The sequence below is a fragment of the Atractosteus spatula genome, chromosome 23 (assembly GCF_055471065.1).
Source record: "Atractosteus spatula isolate fAtrSpa1 chromosome 23, fAtrSpa1.hap1, whole genome shotgun sequence".
Classification (NCBI taxonomy): domain Eukaryota; kingdom Metazoa; phylum Chordata; class Actinopteri; order Semionotiformes; family Lepisosteidae; genus Atractosteus; species Atractosteus spatula.
The window spans coordinates 1,277,094-1,299,525 of record NC_142728.1 but is presented as its reverse complement, the minus strand read 5'-3'; the positions used below and the strand labels follow the sequence as shown (position 1 = coordinate 1,299,525).

Sequence of the window (22,432 nt, the reverse complement as noted above, 5' to 3'; positions counted from 1 at the left end):
CAGATTTTTCTTTAACCAGTTTTTTTTATGTGTGGCATCAGATAAGCTTTCCTTTTACCCTATTGTTAAATTCAATTTTCAGATAGAATATAACTCATATTAAGGACCTGTATATAGAACCTTAAAGTTGTTTATATGTAGCTCTTGCAGAAGATTGACAGATTAATGTCTCACATATAAAAAAATCTTTAATTTGAAATATGAAAAAAACAAAGTATCAAAATTCTTTGTATATCCAGTATACAGTACTTAAAATTATTTTCTAAAGCATTTCAGATCATGTTTGCTAACTTGGTGTTGAGCTGTACAACAGTAGAGGGCAGTCTTGCTCTCCTAACATACAGGGAGAGGGCTAGCTACCGTGTGCTGTTTGTTCAGTGTTAAGGTATGCGTCTCTTACAAATCACTGTGTTCACACCTATTCAATACTGTCAAGTATCAAGGCAGCTCTCCTGATGCAATCAAAGGATAATTGGAGGAATTTAATATAGCTCTATCCTAATTTATACAAGAAAGTCAATTAAATAGCACTTCATCTTCAGGTTTTGTGGACTTAGTTTGAATAAAGAGACAGGCAGAGAAACATCAGAATTACAAAAAGGACTAGTATATGTAATGAATAATAATGCATTACAGACACGTTTTGTGCCAGTTGTCTAGCATACATACATTATTTCAAAAGTAACACTATGGATTTTTTAGTGTTTAATAAATGTGTTTATTAATAACTGGTTTGAACTTACAAAGACAGTTTATTCCCTTTCATATTCTGATGTAGGAAATTCTATGTAACATAAATTAAATTGGATAAATACTTAAATACTGTGAGCATTTATTTATGCTGTTTCAGTGCAAATTTATGGTGTTTAGCAGTAAAATATATTGGCTTTTGCTAGCTATTTCCTTGAAGAACTGGTTTTGTGTTCAGTTTTTGTCATATTTAACAAGGATATGTTACATGTAGAGGTTGAAGTATTTACTACACAAAATAGTTCTGTTGAGTTTTCTGAATTATGTCCATCTATCCATCTGTCTCTGTGACAACTAAAGTGAGGCAAACTCAGGTGACTTCCTAACGATCAGTGCAATTCTTCAAAAGGATGCTGCAGAAATCATAATCCATGATAAAATTCAGTTATAAAAGAAGACGATCACATTATCATAACAGTAACTATTTTATTTAGTTGGGGTTAGTGTTAAAAAGATAAGTATTAGCAATTTGTATTCCTGCAAACCTGAGTCGTAAACAAAACCCTTTCAATTTTATACTCTATTCCTTAGAGATTAGAGGTTTGTTTAAATGTGCACTTTGAATCCAGATATAAAACAGTGTAGAAATTTGTCAGAAAGTGTGGCAACTGAAATGCCCAGATGCCATTTGAAAAGCTTTCTTAACCTTAAAATTTACAGACATACAGTACATTACTTACAATCTTTTATTTTGAAAAGGTAACAAAAGCCTGGCTTAAGACATTAAGCAGGTAACTTAAAGAAAAGATGTAGAAAATAAGTGTGTCTTTGACCAAGAGCCCGACTAGATGCTGCACAAAGCACAATATGATTATATGACCCAGAAAGGAGAGCATTATGTTATCCACTGAGCTAAAAATACCTCACTGAGCTGTGGACACCCACGGTCTCGTAGTTCTCTGCATTAGATGCATATATAACATCTAAGCTGGTTTCTCTGTAAGCAGGCTGGCAGGGGTTCCAGCGATGGCTGTTAGAAGCACCTGTTCCTGATTGTTCTGTCAAAGCACACCTTTGATCAGGCTGTGCAAACACGTTTCAGCCAGCCGGGCTGCACGTGGGCAGATGCTAAGGGGGTGTGCCCGTTTTGGGGTAACGGCACTCATCCGGGACCAGAGACTTTCTGGGCAGAGCTCGTTGACACCGGACGGGCCCGTCGCCGCCTTCGCATTCGCCTCGGGTTTGCAGCACCGTCACAGCCTACAAGCAGGCTCTACGCGGGTGGGTCGCGGAGTTCACAGAACGATGGGTTCAAATTCACCCCAGCAAATTGAAAGAAAATATTTTACAGCTTCTCTTCTTGGCTGACAAATTAGTAAAGTGATTCCTACCCTCGAAATAGATCTTGAGGAAAAAATACAGGCACTATCAACTGTCTGGTCAAGGTGGGTGCAGTACTGCCTGGAATCGATGTGCAAATCATTGACATTTGTGGTGATGGAACACCCAATCACTCTAAAGTAGCAGTGGCAGAGCTTTTGTGAAGATGGCCCTAGGTTTGCAAGAAGAAAAGAGGGGAAAGCTTATGAAAGAGTTTGCCTGCTGCTTGATGTGCTGCACCATTTGTAAATGCAACTGAATCACCCACTCTATAGACCCTGAGTGATGGTTATTAGTCTGGAGATCTGAAGGCCCACCTTCAAGGTATGAAGTTTATAGATGAAGGCATCCATTTTGCTGGCCTGGACAGACTGAATGAGAAATGGACTACGTGTGTGATGTCAAGGGGGGCTGTACAAGAAGGTGATGTGAAGACCTCCTGACCCGACCCGTTTTAAGGACCTTGTTCTGTGAATGTACCCTCTCTCATGTCAAAAGCAGTTTATTAAAAAAAAGTCTTATCATTTTTAACTGAAAGTACAAATTGTGTGATTCAACGTAACACAGAAAAGTGATTTAGACCAGCACTATATGACATTTTTTTATTGAGGGTTTGTGGATTATGGATAAAAAGTGAAGTGTGAAATAAAATCACTATTTATGCAGGCAATACATATTAATTCTGGCAGTGAATCTGTCTATTATGGTTGTTTTTAGTAAATCTGAACTCTTAGGGAACAATTACATACAGTAAATCTCCATTTTTTCTTCTGCCTTGCAATTTATTTAAAGATATATTTCATTGTATTTGTCAAGAGGTCTATAGAGGTTATGTGTGGTATTAGGTTTACAAAAGTGCTCAAAGTGGGAGAATTAATATTCTGAAAAGTGTAACTGTTCACTAAAGCTTCTTAACTAAACAGATCTACTACAAAAAATATAAATGTGGTAACTTAAAATTAAGGAATAAAAAGGGTTAAAATGTTTACTCATCTTAATGATAAATTATCTGAAATATCTCTTTTCTTCTGCCTGCCCCAAGCTCTGTGAGCTCTCGATAAACCTTATTCAGTCAGTACATGCAGGTGTTTCTTTTACGTCACATGACTTAGATCAGGTTTGCTGTGAATAATGTTTAATATGCCGTTTACAGGGTGCAACTGAGTATACCTACTGATGCATTGTAGTGATCAGTAAATACTGGAAATGACACCATTTTTAAACAACACTCCGTTTAGAAAAATATTTGAAAATGTCAAATATATATCATGGTGTCTTCATGTTTGTGATATTAAACTGTGCAGCATCAGAGACTCTAAACAAAGACAGCAAGTTCGTAAGCGATGTACTTCTTCATTTCATAGCTGTCCATGTTGGAAACTAACTGGCAACTAAATTGGGTTTGTTTAAAGGTTTTTTTTCCTGTTTTGAGTTAATGTAGTTTCATTGTAAATTTATGTTTAATTCCTTTGAGCAAGGGATGCTTTTACTGAGATTTCGGTGTCTTAAAGGACCGCTCCACACACACGTCTTTGGAGTCGTAAGATTTCTAAAACCACACCACCTTGAGCATAACAAGGCATTTTTATTGGGCCTTTTCTCCCAGTAAAATGTGGTCAATTTATATACGGAGAGGAGCGCTAGCACAGCTGTTCTCCCAGGGGCTGCCGTACAGAAAACATAAAAGGACAACATGTATAAAAAATCTACAGTGTAAGAGTAAATACACAGGATATCCTGCTGCAACTGAGACATGTCAGGACTGGTTCAAAAACATGGAATATTAATGGTGGCGCCCCGTACCTAGGACAAGTACAGCATGCTTGTGCGTTTGATTATCATACAGTGAAGATGATTTGCTTACAACATAAAGCTTAAAATGGATATTGTGCTGTTCCACAATGAAGTCAAATAACTAAAAGTATGATACATACATTTATGCTACCAACACCAAAATAGAAAATCAGACATATCTTTTGTTCATGCATTTGGCTTTATATACAGTATATATGTGTATTGGTGGAATGAAAATGAGTAGGCCCTATCTTAAAAGTAAAACATAATAGAAATAATTATAAAGAAATACCTATTTTCATAATGCTATTTATTATAGAGGTTAATACATTGGAGTTGGGAGTAATAATACATAGTAAGTAGTCAAAAAAAAAAGTGTGTAGGTCTGGACTGCATGAAACATCTGTATTTTAGCATTACTCCCCACAGAATTATCAGTGTTGCAGAACCATCTCTTTTCAAGGTGACCCATAACTTTCTTTAAGACTTCATTAAAAGACAGAAGAAAACATAGGCACATTCAATCTGTTCTGAGCTGCTGCCCTATTCGGTCTGTCCCGAGCCCTTGTCCCACGGAAGTCATTTTATGAATATAAATGTAAAATATTTAATTACAGCACAAAGCAGTAAATATAAATGTGCCCTGGAACACTCACTGTGATTTTGCTTACTGTAGCATCCCAGGAATTCCTCCTGGTGAAATAAAGAGAAGATTACTTTCTCAGTGTGAGTTTGGAAGGTGTAATAAGTTATTCAACGGAAGTACAAGAAAGTATTTCTTTGTTTCACTTCAATAACCTTTTACAGATCCCGGTCCCAGATATGATCCTTATCCAGCAGATGCGAATTTGCGGTTTTCTCATTCCACCTGCTTGTGGAGACAAAATCATTACGAGATTAGCCCCCGCAATGAAAAAGAGCACATCCCATTCCAGCCACCCCTCCTGCCCTCTCCCTCTCCCCCCATGTAGTTAGCATTTAGATCGACAAGAGCAGAGAAGCCTGTTTAATGGGCTTTTTTCGATGCCGAGCTCCAACTAGCTGGAGTGAGAGGGATTAAATCTGGGAACAAGAGGAAGAAGTAGAAAACAACACCGAAAAAGACACCTAGCACGCTTGATTGACTGAGCTCATTAACAGGAGCCTTGTCAGAATTGATGTTAGACGTGATTGGAGATTATCACATTTAGGCTGCCTCATCCCCCCCCCCCCCATTCCACCCTCCTCCCTTTTCCCTTTCTCAATTTCCCCGAGCGCGACTGGCCTCTTCTGAATCGCCCTTGGTTCAGGCTGGCTGGGGAGGCTCCCAGGGAGTTACAGATATTGTCAGCATTCTGTGTCTTCTTGATCTCCTAATTCTGCTTCATTTAAACTTCATCAACTCCTGCACTGGACTGGAAGAGAAAAAGAATGAGGCAGCTTGCGTCTTTTTTTCCCCCTTTTGTTGCAAGATTTCATTTCATATTAACCCCCCCCCCCCCCCAAGATCCCTCCTGTTGGAAAAAAAAATGAAAAAGAAAATCTGTGCACTCCTTCCCCCCCCAGTCCCTTTCCTTTCAGTAATTTTTTTCACGCCCCTTTGGCTAATGCTGAAAATGAGATTACTGTATTTAAATAACTATGATAATCAAGAGAGGGCTGCCATCCCCTTGTTGGATAAAGGATTTTTTTTATTCTTTTTTGTTTTCCATTTTGCTAGGCACATACCCTGGTACAATAGAGGTGTCATCTGTTTTTTTTTTCTTTTTCCCTTTCATTCTGACTTTTTTGTTTTTAAAATTGTGCAATATTTCTGTCTGTTATCTCCCTCACTAAGTGGTTGACCCAGACTCGGTGTTGACCTAGATATATGCTAGAAATTTGGATTGGACTTGAACTGCTGTCGTACACATTAATTTGCCATATTAATGAGACAAATACAACGGCATTAGTTATATTGCTGTTATTTAGAGATATATAGATGTAAAAACACCATATTTGACAGCAGAAAATGTATTGTCCTGTCCACACTGTGTAAGATTGTTTCTGTCTCAGTATTGCAAATACAAAAATGTATTGCAATGATTATATGAGCAGTTGTCTTAACTTACTGGAAATAATGTTTTCTTTCACTCAATAGAATGCAAAAGAGTGCACAAAAAAAAACATAAAACCGTTGAGTCTTCAAATGTACGTAAATGTGACGAGGACACTTGGTGGTACAGACTTTTAAGATACTGTTACAAAGAAATCAGTATGACCTTAAAGGGGAAGTGTTGATATGAACATTTCATGTGGCTGCGATTCTCGCAAAGGCCTTATTGACAGGCTGTTACCAGTAACGGTTCAGCCATGGTCAGAAATCCTCTAATCCGCTGTTCATCTGTGCTGCAGCTCTGAAAGAGGGAACGTCGGTGTTAATGTTAGTGGAAGCCGAGACAGGAAAACACTAAACAAGAGGTGGCTTGCAGGCTTGCAGGTTAGTGTTTCTGCAGTGCCACAGAGCACTTCATCATCAGTGGGTTTTTCTCCGGGCTGTAGCAATCCTTCCCTTTCCCCCCCACCCCCTCCCCTCCCTGCGCTGATCTATTGGTTTTCGGCAGCGGAGGGAGCTATAAATCATGGTAATGTGCCTTGGCAATGATGGTGCTGTGGGCCGCCGCAGATGGATTGGAGCCAGCGGCCCTGGTGGGGGGGTGGGGGGTGGGCGGGAGGTGTGTGGCGTCTGTGGCGGACAGGTTACTGATGATGTTTGTTTCTCGTACCCGTGTTCTTGCACGCGGGGTTGGCCCTCCCGGGTATTGTGGCGCGTCCCTGAAACGCTGGTGCGTTGCGGAGGAGTGGGACAGGAGACTCGGCGCAGGGTAGACCAGAGGAGATATCACACACTGGGGCAGAGGTTGTGCATGGACACGAAATGCTAAAGACATACACACAGTCCTTTCAGAGAAGGGTATTTTTCCAACTTGTGCCTGATATATATTTTTATTTTAATTACATTTATGTAAGCGGCAATATCTGCTCGCTTAGTATGACAAATCCTTTTCCCGATTAGTTTGTAAGTCAGATGATTGTTTGCAATTAACAGTGCTGATTGTGCAGCACTGTACAACAAACACACAGCTTCATGCTGTGCTGATACAAACTGCTCAATTCCCCCCCCGCCTTCCCCAAGTGAAAGATAATGCAGAATAGATGGAATTGTCTTATGCGTAAGATTCACAGCACAAAAACATGAAATAATTAATTATTATTGGATCATTTGTCTTTAACCTTTGAACCATAACTGAAGAGAAGTACTCCGATGTGTAGCTTTTCATCATCTGAAACTACTGGATCCTGATACATTGATTTAATCAAACCAGTATGTCTGCTTCTGCAGAAAATTCATATTGTATAGGTCTTTTACGTGCTATGAAAATTCAGTTTCCTTCTTTCCCAGTTGTTTTATAATTTGAAATGATGTGTGATCTTTTACAGTGCAGTGGCTGTTTTTATTTTACACTTTTGCCTCTTGATTGCTTGCCAGTCGTACATTACCTATTCCTCATTATTATATTTGATAAGCAAAGATACTGCCTCAAAAAATGAAGAACAAAACCAGAAAATGATGTAACAGCTGAAAACCACATACATGTGAATCTCAAAGTCAAACCTTTACAGCGTTTTAATGACAGTTTGTGTGGCTGTTCCTTTAAATCAAAGTCTTCAGCACATGTTTTTGTTTTAGTACGCTCAGGCTGTGAGGCAGGAAAGAATGAACACAGCAGTGATTTGAAAGGCAATATTTGTTTTACTTTTTTAAGTGCAAATTGTGATTAGAGGTGAAAGAAGACTATCTGCATTTCTGAAGCGAAATCACATTCAACCGTGTTCGGTTCTTCTTGAGTTATTTCTGTTCATGAGTTGGTCAGCTTTGCTGTATCCAGGGGCGTGATTATGATCAGTAGACTTGACTGTGCCAATAATTTAGAGCAGGAAGGAGTGAGTGAGACACTGGACCACACTGCAGGAGTGCATGGGACAAAGTGTTGGCCTCCCACAATTAACTCAGAAAAACTGCAAAGATTGATTTAGCAGGAGGCAAGTGGTACTCACTCAATCTATGCACATCCTAATTTGTGAATAGCTTTTGTATTGTCTCTGGGCTGCAGTTATGAGCCCCACCCCCTCCACCCCCCAAACTCTGTTAATTCCCTTTTGATGAGGCATGCTAAATAAATCCCATTTTCATGGCTTTATTCCCTCCTGGCTCCTAAACGAGAGATCAGGGCAGCAGATTTACCGCTTCTGTCACTGTGTGCACCCACAATGGGGCCCGTCGCGGATCAGCCTGTCTGTGCTTTAGTCCTGGTCACTTTATTCACCCTGATTAACAGGCTCTCACTGCTCCAGCACACCGCCTGGGTGACAGGGCCGAGGAGCAGCTCAGGGGGCCCAAGTGCTGTACGTTAAACCTGGATTGAAAAATTCAAGAAATGGTCATATCTTAGGGAGGAAAAAAAAAAGTCATCTAGGGACCGTTTAAACTGGAAAAAACAACCAAGCCAATGTCCAGGTAATAAATGCTGAAAGTCCATTATTTGTCATTCATCCAGATGCCTTCCTTTTGAAACTACAATCTTTATTATACCTGCCTTTGCTTGAAAAATTCTGTATGCTCAGCGCATAGTTACTATTTTGGAAACTACCCGTGATAAATCACTCAAAAATAATGTTTTGAGTTGTCTTTTTCCATTTGGGGCGCTTTGTGTAGCCAGTGTCAGCACTTCCGCAATGTCCATACCTACAGTATTAATTCTGTCTACATCTCTCTTCAGGTATCGCTCTATTAGTAAGTTAATATTACCTCAAGCCAAGCATTCCGCTTAGTATGTTTTATACGTTACAGCTGTAATGCTTATGTTCTTTGTTTTTGCTATATTTTTACACAGTTTCACCCCATCGTTACTGCACCTCCTCGTACCTTGAAAGAAGTATGGCTTTGTTTTAGAAGGATTAAAATGCACTCCTTTATTTTCCACTCTCCACTGTGGATCAGTCAGCCTCCTCATTATTAATAGAAGCCAGATGTGACCAGTCCAGGTACAAGTAATGCCAGACAAAGACCCATAACAATAAAATAATAATAAATGGCTCAATGTAAATTAGAACACATATGGAGCTGCTCTCATACTGCTGGTCTCATGGCAAGGATGAGATACTGTAAATGAGTGTGCACAAAGATATAGCAGGTACCTCTTGTCACAGATTCGGTCAGAGCTTGACAGCTGCACATCCCATCTCACTTTATCATAGCAGGATCATCACAGTGCACGAATAAGGAACTTTATGTGCAATTTACTTCGTGAAATAAACTCAAAGTTAACAGATGCATTGTCCTCAGTCTTGCATAGTTTCTTGTAAACATTAGCATTTATTGTTAAATGTTTATTATTATTATTATTATTATTATTGCTGTTTATGCCATTTATGAAATCAAACTCCTGGATGCGAGACTGGATTTTGAGAAAAGTAATACAGGCATTTTCATGTTTTCTATTAATTAGCAATGAAATATCCAGTGGATCTCATCCTTTTTAATATCATATTTAAAAAGTGGAACACAGAGAGAAGTGCAACACTGAAACAGATGCATTTAATTTACCATATCTTTCTAACCCTTAATTACTCCTGCAACCTCATTCATACATGCAACACATATGGCACAAGAAGCATATGATACATTCAAGACAATATTCTATTCACAGCCATTCTTATCGGTTTCATGCCAAATACTTTTCTGGGATGAAAATAAATCAGTGCATAAAATGAAATGCAAATTAAATTTAAAGAAAATAAAGTAAAAAAAGTAACCCAACATCATGCACAGAATCTCCGCCAGCCTCATCTGTAGTTAGCTGGTGTTGCTGAGGCTTATGGAGACACATGCTCCCAATTAGCCGCCCTTCTTAATGTAAATGCTTCATAAATTATCCCCGATGCTGCAGGATTAGGCTTTCATAAAGAGAGTTAGCATCTCAATAAACAGCCAGGTTGAGGAGGGAAGGAGAGAATTAGAAGAGTTGGGTGGGGGGAATTAGAGGTGGCATGCAGAAAGGAGAGGGGGAAACCAGGGGTGAGACGAGAGTGTAAGATTAGTGTCAGGAAAGGGGAGAGTGTGATAAAGTAGGACTGCTGGACCTTTGTCCAAGCTAACTGCTAAAGCCTTGCGGTGCAAATTTACTAACTCTTTTATTTTTCCATTCACTGAGGACTATTTTTTCTACATAAATAGTCTTATTTTTAAAGCTGTGATGCTAAAATATAAATATGTATTTTCTTAAAATCTTGCACTCAGTGGAATGTGAATCCCAGGCTTACAAGAACTGAATTTTTTAACCAAACCTGAAAAATTGTCTTTCAAAATGGGATTTCTCAGTGGTTTCTTAATACATTAGAAGAGTAAATAATGTACTCTTATTGTCTGTGACATATTGAAGTGTTTAAGATGCTCAGTGGAAACTGTGGAGAATACAAACAAATATATAAGTATCTGTAAATATTAAAAAGAAAAGATCTTCACGTCGTGTTTTGGCAGGCAATGCCTATACTGTAAGTAGTCTGATACGTTAGCAAATGTTAGTAATTAATATATGCAGGTTCAACACAATAGTGGGCCTTATTAAATTCAGAGGACACCAGGGGGGCTCAGAGCTACTCTTCTGTTTCAGTTTACTGGAATCTTGAGCCCTTAAGATGAGGAAAGTGCCGAGTTTGTTCAGGTCCCCCTCTAATAGCTACGGCACAGCATGGACACAAACAGCGCATAGGTTGCAGTAAAGGAGAGTAAATTCACATTATCCCTAACACAACACAGCACCTTCTCTCTCACGCACTCAGAGGCATGCACACACACACGCACCATGCTGGGACTGTTGGTGGATAGAGTTATACAAGATTATCCTTAAGCTTCGCGTATCTGAGATGCCAGTCAAACTGTTGTCTCTTGCTCAGGCGCCAGATGGCGCTATGCTGCAGAGCCAGCAGATAATTAATCAGACAGATCGGGGAGCATTACTTCCCATTATCTTCTAATTATTCTTCTGCAGAGTGTTTATCCCAGAGTTTGTGTAAAAGGATCGCGCAGCAAGCGCCTTTTAAGCTGCATGCAGACTGAGCCAGCGTATCGGCTAAGCGCTCATTCATTTCCCTAAAAAGAGGATTACACTTCATTTCTGCAGGGAGACGGTGGATTTATACAGGGGGAGGATACAGCCTGGTCGGTTAAAAAGGCTTCTCATGTGAAAATCCAGTTCTTAAGCTCAAGGTCTAAGACACAACAAGATGATGATATAGTACCCCTCTAACTCCACCAGCTCTGGGCTTGCAGAATAAAGGTGACTTTACTGCCTAGAGCTTCGGTGCTTCACCACTGTGCCTGTGTTCCATTCTTAGTGCTTAACCCTAGTCCTGCTCTTACATAATGTGTTTGCTTTAAACAGTAGGCTAAAACCTTGGTTTTGCACAAAAGGGTACATTCCTAGTCCCACAGTTCTACTTGGTAAACCCTGATCTCGCATCTTTTGTCCAAATGGCACCCCATTGGCTTAGTTCAGTGGTTTAATGTCCTTGTACTTTATCCACATGTAGGTGGCCAGGTTCACCGAGTTACAATATTTTACATCACTGACTTCTGTCTACTATTTTTTACACTTCCACCCAGTTTCCTCGTGCTGCCTGCATAGCTACGTTATCTTCCAGTCCTCACGGGCAAATTATTTTCCTGCAGGAATCCTTCCCCAAGCTGATGTTTACTGTTCAATGGCATATGGTTTACCATGTGTTCAGTCCCATATGCATGTGCTGAAGTGTGACACTTCCCAAAACATTTTTTGTTTAATTATCAGCGTTTTGTTAAGCATCTCACTGCTTTGCATAATAATATCCACAAGCATTACAAAGCCTTCTGAATGGAAGATGCCTAGACTTGCAACACTTCACTGAACAGCACATCACTTACATTTTTATTCCATTGCTGTTCATTTTTACATTAAAGACCTTTGTCTTCGGAGGTGCTTGAGGTTCTTATGCCTGTGAATATCTGTGCCATGACCGCATAAGATTTTAGTCTAAAGTCATGTTTTGAATGTTTAAATAATTATGTTTAAATTATAACCAGCTTTGCAAGATTGGTTAAACCGTCTAAGTATGGTTTCATTTGATAAATTAACCTTACTTCGGAGGTTTTAAGCGATTGGCAATTTAAAGAGACCCTGAAAACCATCTGGATTCCAGATCCTAAGCTATGGATTTGGGAATTCCTGCATTAAGTCTGCATTCTTTTCATTTTACCCTGGTTTCTTTTCTTTAAAAACAATCCTTGTGCTTTGAGCTCTTTGCTTTTTTGGGTTCTCATCCCTTAAATCCAAGGAAACTCTTCAACCAGCTGTTTCATAAACAGTTAATAAAAGTGAAAGATGTACCATGAGGCCACATTAGCAAAGCAGCAGTTTTCCCTCAGACACAATTTCAGTTAAGTTAAAAAAAAGAGGTGAACGGTAGTATGAAGCTTTGCGGCCTTCAGATCTCTTTGGCACCTTAGGTGTTTTATCCCTCATATTTTCAGCTTTTTGCCTTGCACTGTACATCTGATTTAGAAATGATTTAAGAGACACGGTAAGCGAAACACTCCGTGCACACTTCACGAGCATTCCTGCAGCAGGTTACAATGTGCTTTAATACGTGAAGTGCGGTCCTGAAAGGGGAAGCACACACGAGCGCCGCACCTTCGCCGGGCCTGCCCTCTGCCTCTTTCCTCTTCCTGCTATTGAGATGCAACTTGTGTTCCTGTGCGCCCAGCGCCCGGGTGAGCCTGACAAGCAATAAAACACGCAGTCGCGCTCTAGATCAATCTCGGCAGCTCTGGAGCAGCACAGCGAGGGCGTGTAAATGCAAATGAGAATAGCGGAGTGCCACTGGTAGGGGTAGGGGGGTTAGGCAATCACTTCATCTGACAAGTTCTAGAAGAGGGGGGCAAGCAGGGGGAGCAAGGTTAACAGGAAAATCAAGAAACGAGCAGACCATCACATGGTGAAAATAACGGCGTGCTGTAATGGAATTAAAAATACATTTGTCTGTCTGCGAATGCTCTAGTTCTGGGAAAGACGACAAAATCCCTGTGGGAAAGCCCTGTCTGTTACTGAGGCAGTCCGCTAAGCACATTTCATCTGCTGAGAAGCAGAAACCATTGTCTGTTATCTAACAGTAACCAAGGGATTATTTTGATATTCGTCTCATTACTATTAATGTCATGATGAAAGAAGCTCGGTAAAGGCAAACAAGATTCCAATGGATTTTTTCTTTTTTATTATTGGTGTCATAAGTTGTTGGGTTTTTTTTTTTTACAAAGGTTCTGGGGGGAAAAAAAAAAATCAATATTAAAACGGCCTTCATATTTTAAAAGGCATTTTTTCAATGAAATGTACATGACTCGTCAGAAACTGTCACGGTGTCACCCTTTTCCATTCACGCCGATTTTTTTTATGTTATTTTCTATCGGTAAGTGAGAATTGTAGTGTGGTTAAATAGTTTATAGAGATGACAAATGCCTGCTGGCTGGCTGGCTTCCGCAGTGGAGGTGCACAGTCTCATGTTGGGTTGGGCCCGGCTCTAGTGAGACACGCCTGGGAACCAGCAGAAATGCGTTAAGCTCCGAAGACAGAACTCCCACCTGATGGGGGGGGGGGGTGTGGGTGTGTGTGTGTGTGTGTGTGTGTGTGTGTGTGTGTGTGTGTGTGTGTGTGTGTGGGGTGGGGGAGATGTTTGGGGAGCTGCAGCGATGGACCACGGGGGGTCAACTAATCCCAGCAACTCCGAAAATCCGAAATGTACACAAGACGCGCGGAAAATAGAACGAGAAGAACTCAAGTGAGCGTGGAGATCATGATGTGAGGAATGATTATGTCCCCTCATTTTCTGCCTCTTTGTAATTCTCCCTGAATTATTTACAGGCCTCCCCTTCTTAGCCAGCTCGAGGAGGCCTCCAGTGCCCTGTTGACCATTCCTGCACCGCTCGTCAAACAGCCTATTCTCATCTCGGGGCCCCTCTTTTCTGCGGAGGCCTACGGCTGGTTAATTAAGACACAATAAAAGAACAGATAATCGGTAAATGAGACTATAAAGGGGTTTTGGGCTTACATAATCTCTTCTTTGTATGGGCGCCATGGCTTTTTCCTTGCCCTGGCTTTTTATCCCTCCTGGAAACTCAAAGGCAAACGGGAAAGGCAGGCGGGCGAGCCTTTTGACTGGCAGCCCACAGTTTTTTCCTGGTGCTCTTTTAAACGTCCCCCTCTGCCACAATATGCCCGGGATTAAAATTTCTCCAGCAATTAGAGCTGGAAAAAGACGCTCAGGACAACAAAACGCGTCTTAAAACCTGATATCAAAAGGCTTGCGGGGATCTTCTGTAGGCGACGGTGTGAAAGCTTCGACACCACTGGAGTTATCGCCATCTGCTTGAAACCCATCTGAACTTTGTAAAAGGAAATCTGTGTGGTTATGTTGCTTTGTTTATAATATCAGAGCATGCTAATTTAATTTGTACAATATTAAAACAGCCAAAAAAATTGCTTGAGTTAGTGTTAGAGTTAAAGTTCCTGTAGATCTCTTTAAGTCACCAGGGGTATCATGTTTAACCATGTGTCAATGAATCTTCCATGTAATGTGTGTATCATGATACTGAGAGATGTACTGTATGTGTGTCAATGTACTATCAAAAGCACTACTAAAGCAAGACTTGACTTGAAGGATATCTATACTTTATTTATTACTTGTTCCATTAAACCAGATAAAGGCTTGCCTTCCAACAAATCAGGCTATCATCTACAATCATTTCATCTTGCTACAAATCATACATCATTAAGAGAACCATTGCCTTACACACTGCACCATGACTGACATCTTGATACGGTACCCAGTGTTACAAATTTCATTAAAAGGGACTATAGATCAAAAGTACACTCTTAAGGTAATGTAATATGCTGAATTCTTCCTTCTCATATGTCATTTTTATTGTTTGAATTGTTTCTTTTTCCTTACTGCTTTGTTTTTTTAAACAGTGCAGTTTTTTAAGAAAAGTTAAACCTCTATCAGAATGGTAATTCAGTGGTAATTCCTGTAACTGGGAATCCTCCTCCTTCAGTTTTACTCAATTATATCAGACAGTACATGAATCTCTTCATATCAGGAAACACCTTCCCCCTCTCTGAACTAATCCTGGCGATCACACTATAATCTTGATACAAACGTCATACCAGCCAAGCAGTTTTGACAGACTATTTTCAGTTAACATTTTCAAACAAATAAATTACTTGTTACAATTACTAAACTAAGTGGATATAGTTAAACAAACCACTCTAGAAATATGTGATTGTCTTGAAATGTGTTAATATTTATTTAATAAACTGCCATTCATTCAAAATAATTTTAGCATCATATTTAATGTTTAATGGGAATTAGTGCTTTCATATATTTAAATTGAGAATGTAGCTGGTTTGTTCCTCATACTCTCTCCACTAAACAAATGAATGTCAATAAACAGTTGTTATGCTGAGAGATTAACCCATGTAGACATCTTGAAATATGGCTTTTTTTAAAACAATTTATTTGTGTGTATATGTGAATATGTGCAGTACTATGTGTGTCAAAATGAGTTGAGAATAATTTACAGGCAGAAATTAAATAAAATAGTTTGGTTTTGAAAGGAAAATTGACATGAAAATGATGGGAATTCCTATTTGAAGAGAAATTACCTAAACACAATCAGATTGCTTCGAAGTAGATGAAATGTTTCGCTATTGTTAGTTTTATGCGGTAGTGCTTTTCTGAAATGGTTTTGTTATTTTTCTCTAGAGCGAGCTGGGAAGAAGTCGTCCAAGAGGATTCTCACTGCCAGGCCAAGACTTTGTGTATGGGCGAATCAACCCCAGCAGAGATGGAGGAGTTCCAGAAGGTTGGCGTTTCTGATCACTACACCCCCACAGCCTTCCTTTCCTGCATTTGCAACTACTGGAATACCATGCTGTACATCCCAGCTTTGAACTGTTGAAACCACATTTCGCAGTCCTTTTTATTCAAGCACTAAGATCCACACATCTCGGACCACGTGACTCAACACACCTCACCGCATTCGCGTCTGTGTACATTGTGTTATGTAAAACGTGCAAGCGTTTAATTGTAAACTAGACAGATCTGTCATGCACTGCCATGCTGCAGTAATTAGCAGAAGAGGCGTGCTAAAGAAAGCAACTTTGAGAGTGTCTTCCGTGCCATCGTTAAGGCTTTCAGTCTCTGTTTGCCTACCAGGTTGCAGAGGGCGCTCACAGCTCGGACAGCAGCAACACCAGCAAGAAGCATATTTAAACCCTTAGGGCCAGAGGAGCTATGCTGAGAGGACATGGGGGCGCAAAGATCACACCGTGACAGCCATGATGTCACATCCAATATGCATAACTAATGACACCTGCAGTCCACTGCACCTCACCGCCAGGCAGTAGACTGGAAATTACAGCACTTTGGAGCTTTTCTAACAAACCTACAGCAGCAGAGAGAGAGTCTCTGAAAAGCTAAACTTTCCCCAGACCTGCAGCCGGTATGCTGATTGCCATTTAAGTGCTGCAGGGCTCACTGAAGTGTCTGAGTGTATTGACGACCCAGGCTGACTCCTGATGTTTTTCTGAACTAAGACAAAATATAGCTATACTGAGCTACCTGGAAAAGTCTAATAAGTGATGAACTGTCAGTTCAGGATATCAACCGCTGTTTTTTTTTTTTCTTGTTACAAAAACACCAAGCTCTCTGAAAAACAAGTCAGATCTGGTGTGTTCTGTTTTTGCGAGGCCAGAAAACGAACTGGTATCTATTTTTTTTATTCTTTTTTGAATTATGATAATTGCGACAAGAATATAAAAACGCCAACCGGTAGCAGCAGTAATGAGACCTAGGAAGCACTGGTCTTGTCAAAGAGAAGAAATAACTGGGAAATGAAGTCATACTTGTTTGGAAAAACTTTCACAACTATTCAAAACTCACTGATAGAGACTGATATTATCGCATCCCACTATATTTACAATTTTTGAAATACATGTTTTATTATCATACATGAACAATAGATTTTTTGTTTGTATTATTTTAGTGAGAAGAATACGTATTTGAGGAAATCAAAATTAAAAACAGGTATAGAAAAGGTAAAAACAGAAGGGGCAGAACACAGAGATTGCTGTAAGGTCTGAAGAACGATACTCAAAAACTCTGCGTCTGTGTGCCGCTCAGATGGCTCAAACATTTCTCTGTGCTCCGTTCCTTGCAGCAATGTCCCACTGGGTGACGGTTGTACCCACCTCTCTGCCCGGCTCCAGCTCCCGGAAGATGGGCAAGGACTTTGTGGCACTCAACCGAGAGGCAGTGAAATCGGGCCTGGTGACCGCACAGGAGCACTACCAGTACCGCGCCACGCACGACATCCCCCGTCGCTCACCGGCCAGAGAGGGCTCCCGACTGCGGAGACCGCACGTCCCTCCGGACATGACCTTCGGCATCTCCACGCGGTGAGCAGTCTGACCCCCCTCTCCGGTCTAGCACACTGGTAAAGATTTAAAGCAGGATAGGATCACTTTATCGGCCATGTACAGTTTCTTGCATTGAGAATTTGTCTTTTCGCAGACCCCAGCTTGCTCTCCATGAGACACACAGACAGGGAGAGAAGCTGGGGGTCAGAGCGCAGGGTCAGCCATTTATACGGCACCCCTGGAGCAGCTGGGGTTAAGGGCCTTGCTCAGAATTCCTCTGCCGGCCGTGGGATTTGAACTGGTAACCTTTCGGCCACAGGCGCAGATCCTGAGCCACAGAGCCACCGGTCCCCCAGTCCCAATGATTCCTGCTTTGGGACCTGTGTGTCTGCATCCTATACAGCGCATACTAGAGTATCTGCAAACTGGAATTGAAAACTCATGCTTTCAGCTCATTCCTGGTCTTTCACCAGAAAGTGCTGTGGAACAGAAACTGACTGCTAGCCTCAGAATGGGATGTGTGACGTCTCTTTGAGGCCACTCTCTGGCCTTTGGGGCCCATGGGGTGCTATGCTGGTGTCTTTTCTCCGGCAGAACTGGGGTGGAAAATGTAGTGGGATTGCCTCCCTACTTCACAGCTAAAATGGACACTGCTTGAAAAAGCTCAGTTTACTCAGGATGAAACCCATTTGTCAACTTTGCAACATGCAGGTATCTTGTACGCTGAAAGAAAAATGGGTTTGATTGATTGAGCTTCAGTGAACATCAGTGAACATGTACTTATGATTTGACAAGGCCACAAAGCTCATCCTAGACAATAAAGGAGGATTTTGTTGAACTAGGCAAAGTTATTTTGCAATATTGATAAATTATAAACACCTACTGTACATAAACATTTGCTGAAATCAGTTTACATATATTTCTCAAAGGATCAGGTGTTTGAACACCTGGGGAGGGGAGGTGTTATTTATAGGCCTCTCATAAAAACAAGTCATTAAAATTAGTCTTAAATTAGACTAACATGAATAAACTCTCTTTCGTTTCATTTTGTTTCACTTACTGAAGGACTGGCTTTCAACCATACAGAGAAAGAAGAGAGACACAAATATGAAAGTAATTGCTAATTTGCCCATCCCGTAAAACAATAACATTAGTACTTAGTAAAAATTAATGTTATCATTTTAAATGTTTGGGATCCTCATACATTTTAAAGTGCAGTTAAAGAGCCGTTTTCAGAGTGAGAATAAACACTCATTTGAAGCTCCTGCTAATGTTAGTTTAAGCTGTGTTTTTGTTAGAGGCAGACATTGTTCGTTTTCATTAACACTGGCTTTCAGGAACCTGACAGGGAGATTCAACAAAGTGCCATCTAAGAGCTTTTAATCTTCTGCGCCTTGTAAGCAAAGAAATTCCAATCACACTCAAAATCAATTCTAAATCCCAGTAAATGGAGGTTAAATGCACACTTATATCAGGCAATTAGCAACCCCGCAGTAATTTTTAAATAAAATTACTTAACTGAAAAAAGAGGCTCGATTTCCTCAGACACATTATTGTGTATTTCCATTAACAATCATTTGCTTGTTTTCTCTTTTTGCCATTAGGCTTGCCTTTTATGTTTCTGAATTTCAGTGCAGTGCTTTTCATTTTTTTAGGCTCACGTTTTTCCACTGCAGGATCTTACTACTACTACGGTCTTAATTAGATCATGAAAAGTTCAGACACACAGACATGTGAAACAATGATTTTTGTGACTGGCAGACATCATTTAATCGTGCGCCTAGTCCTGACGACTGCACAAAACCACACCTGTTACTGCCCGAGACTGCGCTGATAGAATTAAAGAATTTTAAAAGTACTTGCCTGCTATCTTCTGACCATCCATCCATTTTCTGACCACTTCGTTCAATTTATTGCCACAGGGGAGCCAGAATCGATCCCAGCAGGCAACAGGTGCAAGGCAGGGTTCAGTCTGGACGGGACGCCAGTCCATCACAGGGCAAACAGACACAAACACAGAGACGTACACACTCACAGAATTTTCCCAGAATCCAACTGACCTACCAGTGTTTCTTTGGACTGTGGGAGGAAACCCACACAACACAGGGAGAGCATACTAACTCCGTGCAGACAGCAGCTCAGGTCCTAAATTTAACCCAGGGCCAAGTGCTGTGAGACAGCAATGCTAACCACTGCACCATCATGCTGCCCATCTACCGAACATTTTATTAACACCTTTAGTGAGTTCTTTTAAAAATACACTTAACACAATTCTCTGACAAGAGTAAAACAAGACCAATACGTGTAAATGTAACATAAATAGCCATCTTAGGGTAACATTTTAAATTACCGTCTCAATAATATTTTAAATGAGAGATATTATTTTAAATGAGAGCTTACTATGGCTATTCTATAACAGAGGTAAGGATTTATTTTAAAAACAGGAGGTTGGTATTGAGTCCATAAATAATTATGAATAAATGTCATTAAGAAATATATCGCATTTAGAAAATGATATGTATTGTTTTAGTTTATATCGAAACACCTCTGTTATTAGCTTTGAAAAATAAATGTCATGAAAAAACTGTATAAGTTACAAACTATATCAATTTCTTTGAACACAGCAGGACAGAGGATGCAAGACTTCACTAATTCAGCAGATTATATAAGCAGAACATTGTAAATATTTGCTCCATTTTTTAAAATATTTTAACAGTTCCACAGATACCACAAAATAAATCCATACTTAATTATAAATAATATAGATTAATATAGACTAAAAACATTTCTTGAATTCATTTCATTGATACATTTGTAATACTATTCAAATGTGAGATGACTGTATTTCTGAGAGCTCTGAGTAATGTTCATATATTTCTAGACAGATTTCTGCAGAGACATTGTCTTTATACTGGCTTAACTTGCCCAGAAATTCGGTAGGGACACATAACTTATATTGTACATTGTCTCAGAAATTTTAAACCTGAACTATCTTTGCAGATCATAATAAATACCTCCCTACCTTTCTTTCGTACTACAATACTGTATATATATTCAGTATATTACATCTTCCTGTCCTACTCTGATTGAAATACAGTTTACTAAACTCAAGCATTCTCCTCACTCACAGGTGAAAGGTATGATAGTAGAGCAAAAAAAAAAAGTCTTCCTCGCATGAAGGGAAACAGCTGAGAGACAGGTGGAAGAGGGAAACCGATTAATCATTGGGCTCTTCAGTGAGCTAGACAGTTAAGAGGTTTTGCTTTCATCAGAAATTCATCACTGTTACACAAGAGCATAAAGACAGGGTTTTTTTTCTTACTTTCCTTCTTTTTTTTCCCCTTGTAAGCACTGACACTGTAAAAATGGAACTGAATTATTTAGCTAATAACGCCCCTGTGTGCGGTGCGCAATTGCTCTGTGCTCTCTGTTTTTCTTTCCCCTGTCTTTTCCTCTTCTCTCTCTTGCTCCCTCTCCCTGTCTCTGGCTCTGTTCCTCTGTCAGGCACAGATTTATTCTGTTCCTGACGCCTGCAGAGTGGGGAATGTGTGAGTGTGCAGGGGAGGGGTCAGGAGAAAGGAGGTGAGTGTACAGTAAAAGATAAGATCATGGCTCCCCAGGGTCTTGTTTGGCCCTGTACCTTATCCATCAAACGCTGGTTCCTAGTGCCAAGGTCAACTCTAATGAGCATGTGCTGGGGTCTTACTCAGAACCCCTCCGCTTCTCCCCCCCCTCCACACACAAACACACGTGCCCGCTTTCATCCCGTTGCCCAATGGCGGGTCTGGGATTTGTATGCATTCCTTACCCTGCCTCCAACGAAAAAGGAAGTTTGTGACAGAGGGAGCATTTTGAGGAACTGCACCTGAAACACATCTGTTCAACAAGGCCTTGGTCTACAAACCTTTAAAATGAAGGAATAAGATATCTGTGCAAAGTCAGGAACACACGCTTTCTCACTAACAGATGTTTTGTTTTGTTTTTTTCCCCCCGTCTTGCAGAGTAATGCAGTAGAAATTGCACCTTTTCTTCCAGCTGCGCTGGATCTTGACAAATGTATATGTTAGCATTGAAAAGACTGTCAAGCCAGTAAAATGAAAGGAACAGTGCGCTGTGATCGTCTGGTGCCAGTATTTGATCCTCGTGCTTCTGAGGCCCTGTTTAGCCAGCCAAGTTTGGTCTTTGACCCCTATCCCCTCGGCTGCCCGTGTTAAATGTATTCATGTGTGGCCTTAATATCCAAATAAAACTGCTCTGCATTTTTCATTTATATTCTGTGCAATTAGAAATATTAATATAAATTTACCTTAAAGTTCAACTTAAAATAAAGCTGAAATTTTACTTAACATCACGGCCACTGACTCTTTTGCTTTATCAAGCAGAGTTTATGGGTAACACTAATTACCAGAGCCTGTTTAACTAGCATTTGAGCCCTGCGGATTACTAGCTGATATATTTGCGTAAGGTTCCTCATGTATTTTCTCCAGGTGTTAAAAATCTCAGACAGTATTCTTTTCAACAGAAAAGAGATGTGTATGCAATAAACACTACTGTGGTATTTTAAGAAATGATGGTTAATAATGATAGAAAAGCACCCTATACTCAGAGGGCAATGGATGTGTTTTGCTTCATTGTGATCTACTGAAGATGCATTGAAAGCTAATTGCATTTTAAAGGGGGTTATGCTGTTGTAGAATAAACACTGAAAACTCAGAACAGAATGTATAGGCTTAGGTGATGTAGGCTTAGTATAATTATAAATCTGTCTGAAAGCGGTCAGATTTGTTAGTGTCTTGCCGTTGGTTTTCCTATTCCCACCTGGCTGAGGCTGAGCTCACATGAATAAGTGTGGGGACAGGCACTGTAGAACAATGCCGGTCCACTCCGCCGGAGTGTTATTACAGAGAACTCGGCTTAGAGCTTTTCTCTTCTCAAGCTGCAAATGAAGATGTTGGTGAGAGGTAGTCCCAAGGTCAACAGAGGTGGCCTGGTCTCCAGCTGTCATCTGCGTGGACCGGGGCGACAGAACCAAGGTGTCGAGG

The 22,432-nt window shown here is 40.3% G+C and overlaps 1 protein-coding gene across 1 annotated transcript in view; it reads left to right on the top strand.

The window, feature by feature from the left end:
* Positions 1-22,432, top strand: part of cfap77 (cilia and flagella associated protein 77) — a 32,768-nt gene that overhangs the window by 674 nt on the left and 9,662 nt on the right. Inside the window, exons 2-3 of the mRNA XM_088940664.1 lie at positions 15,736-15,835; positions 17,192-17,429. Coding sequence (XP_088796790.1) covers positions 15,736-15,835; positions 17,192-17,429 — 338 coding nt within the window. The remainder of the gene's footprint in view (positions 1-15,735; positions 15,836-17,191; positions 17,430-22,432) is intronic.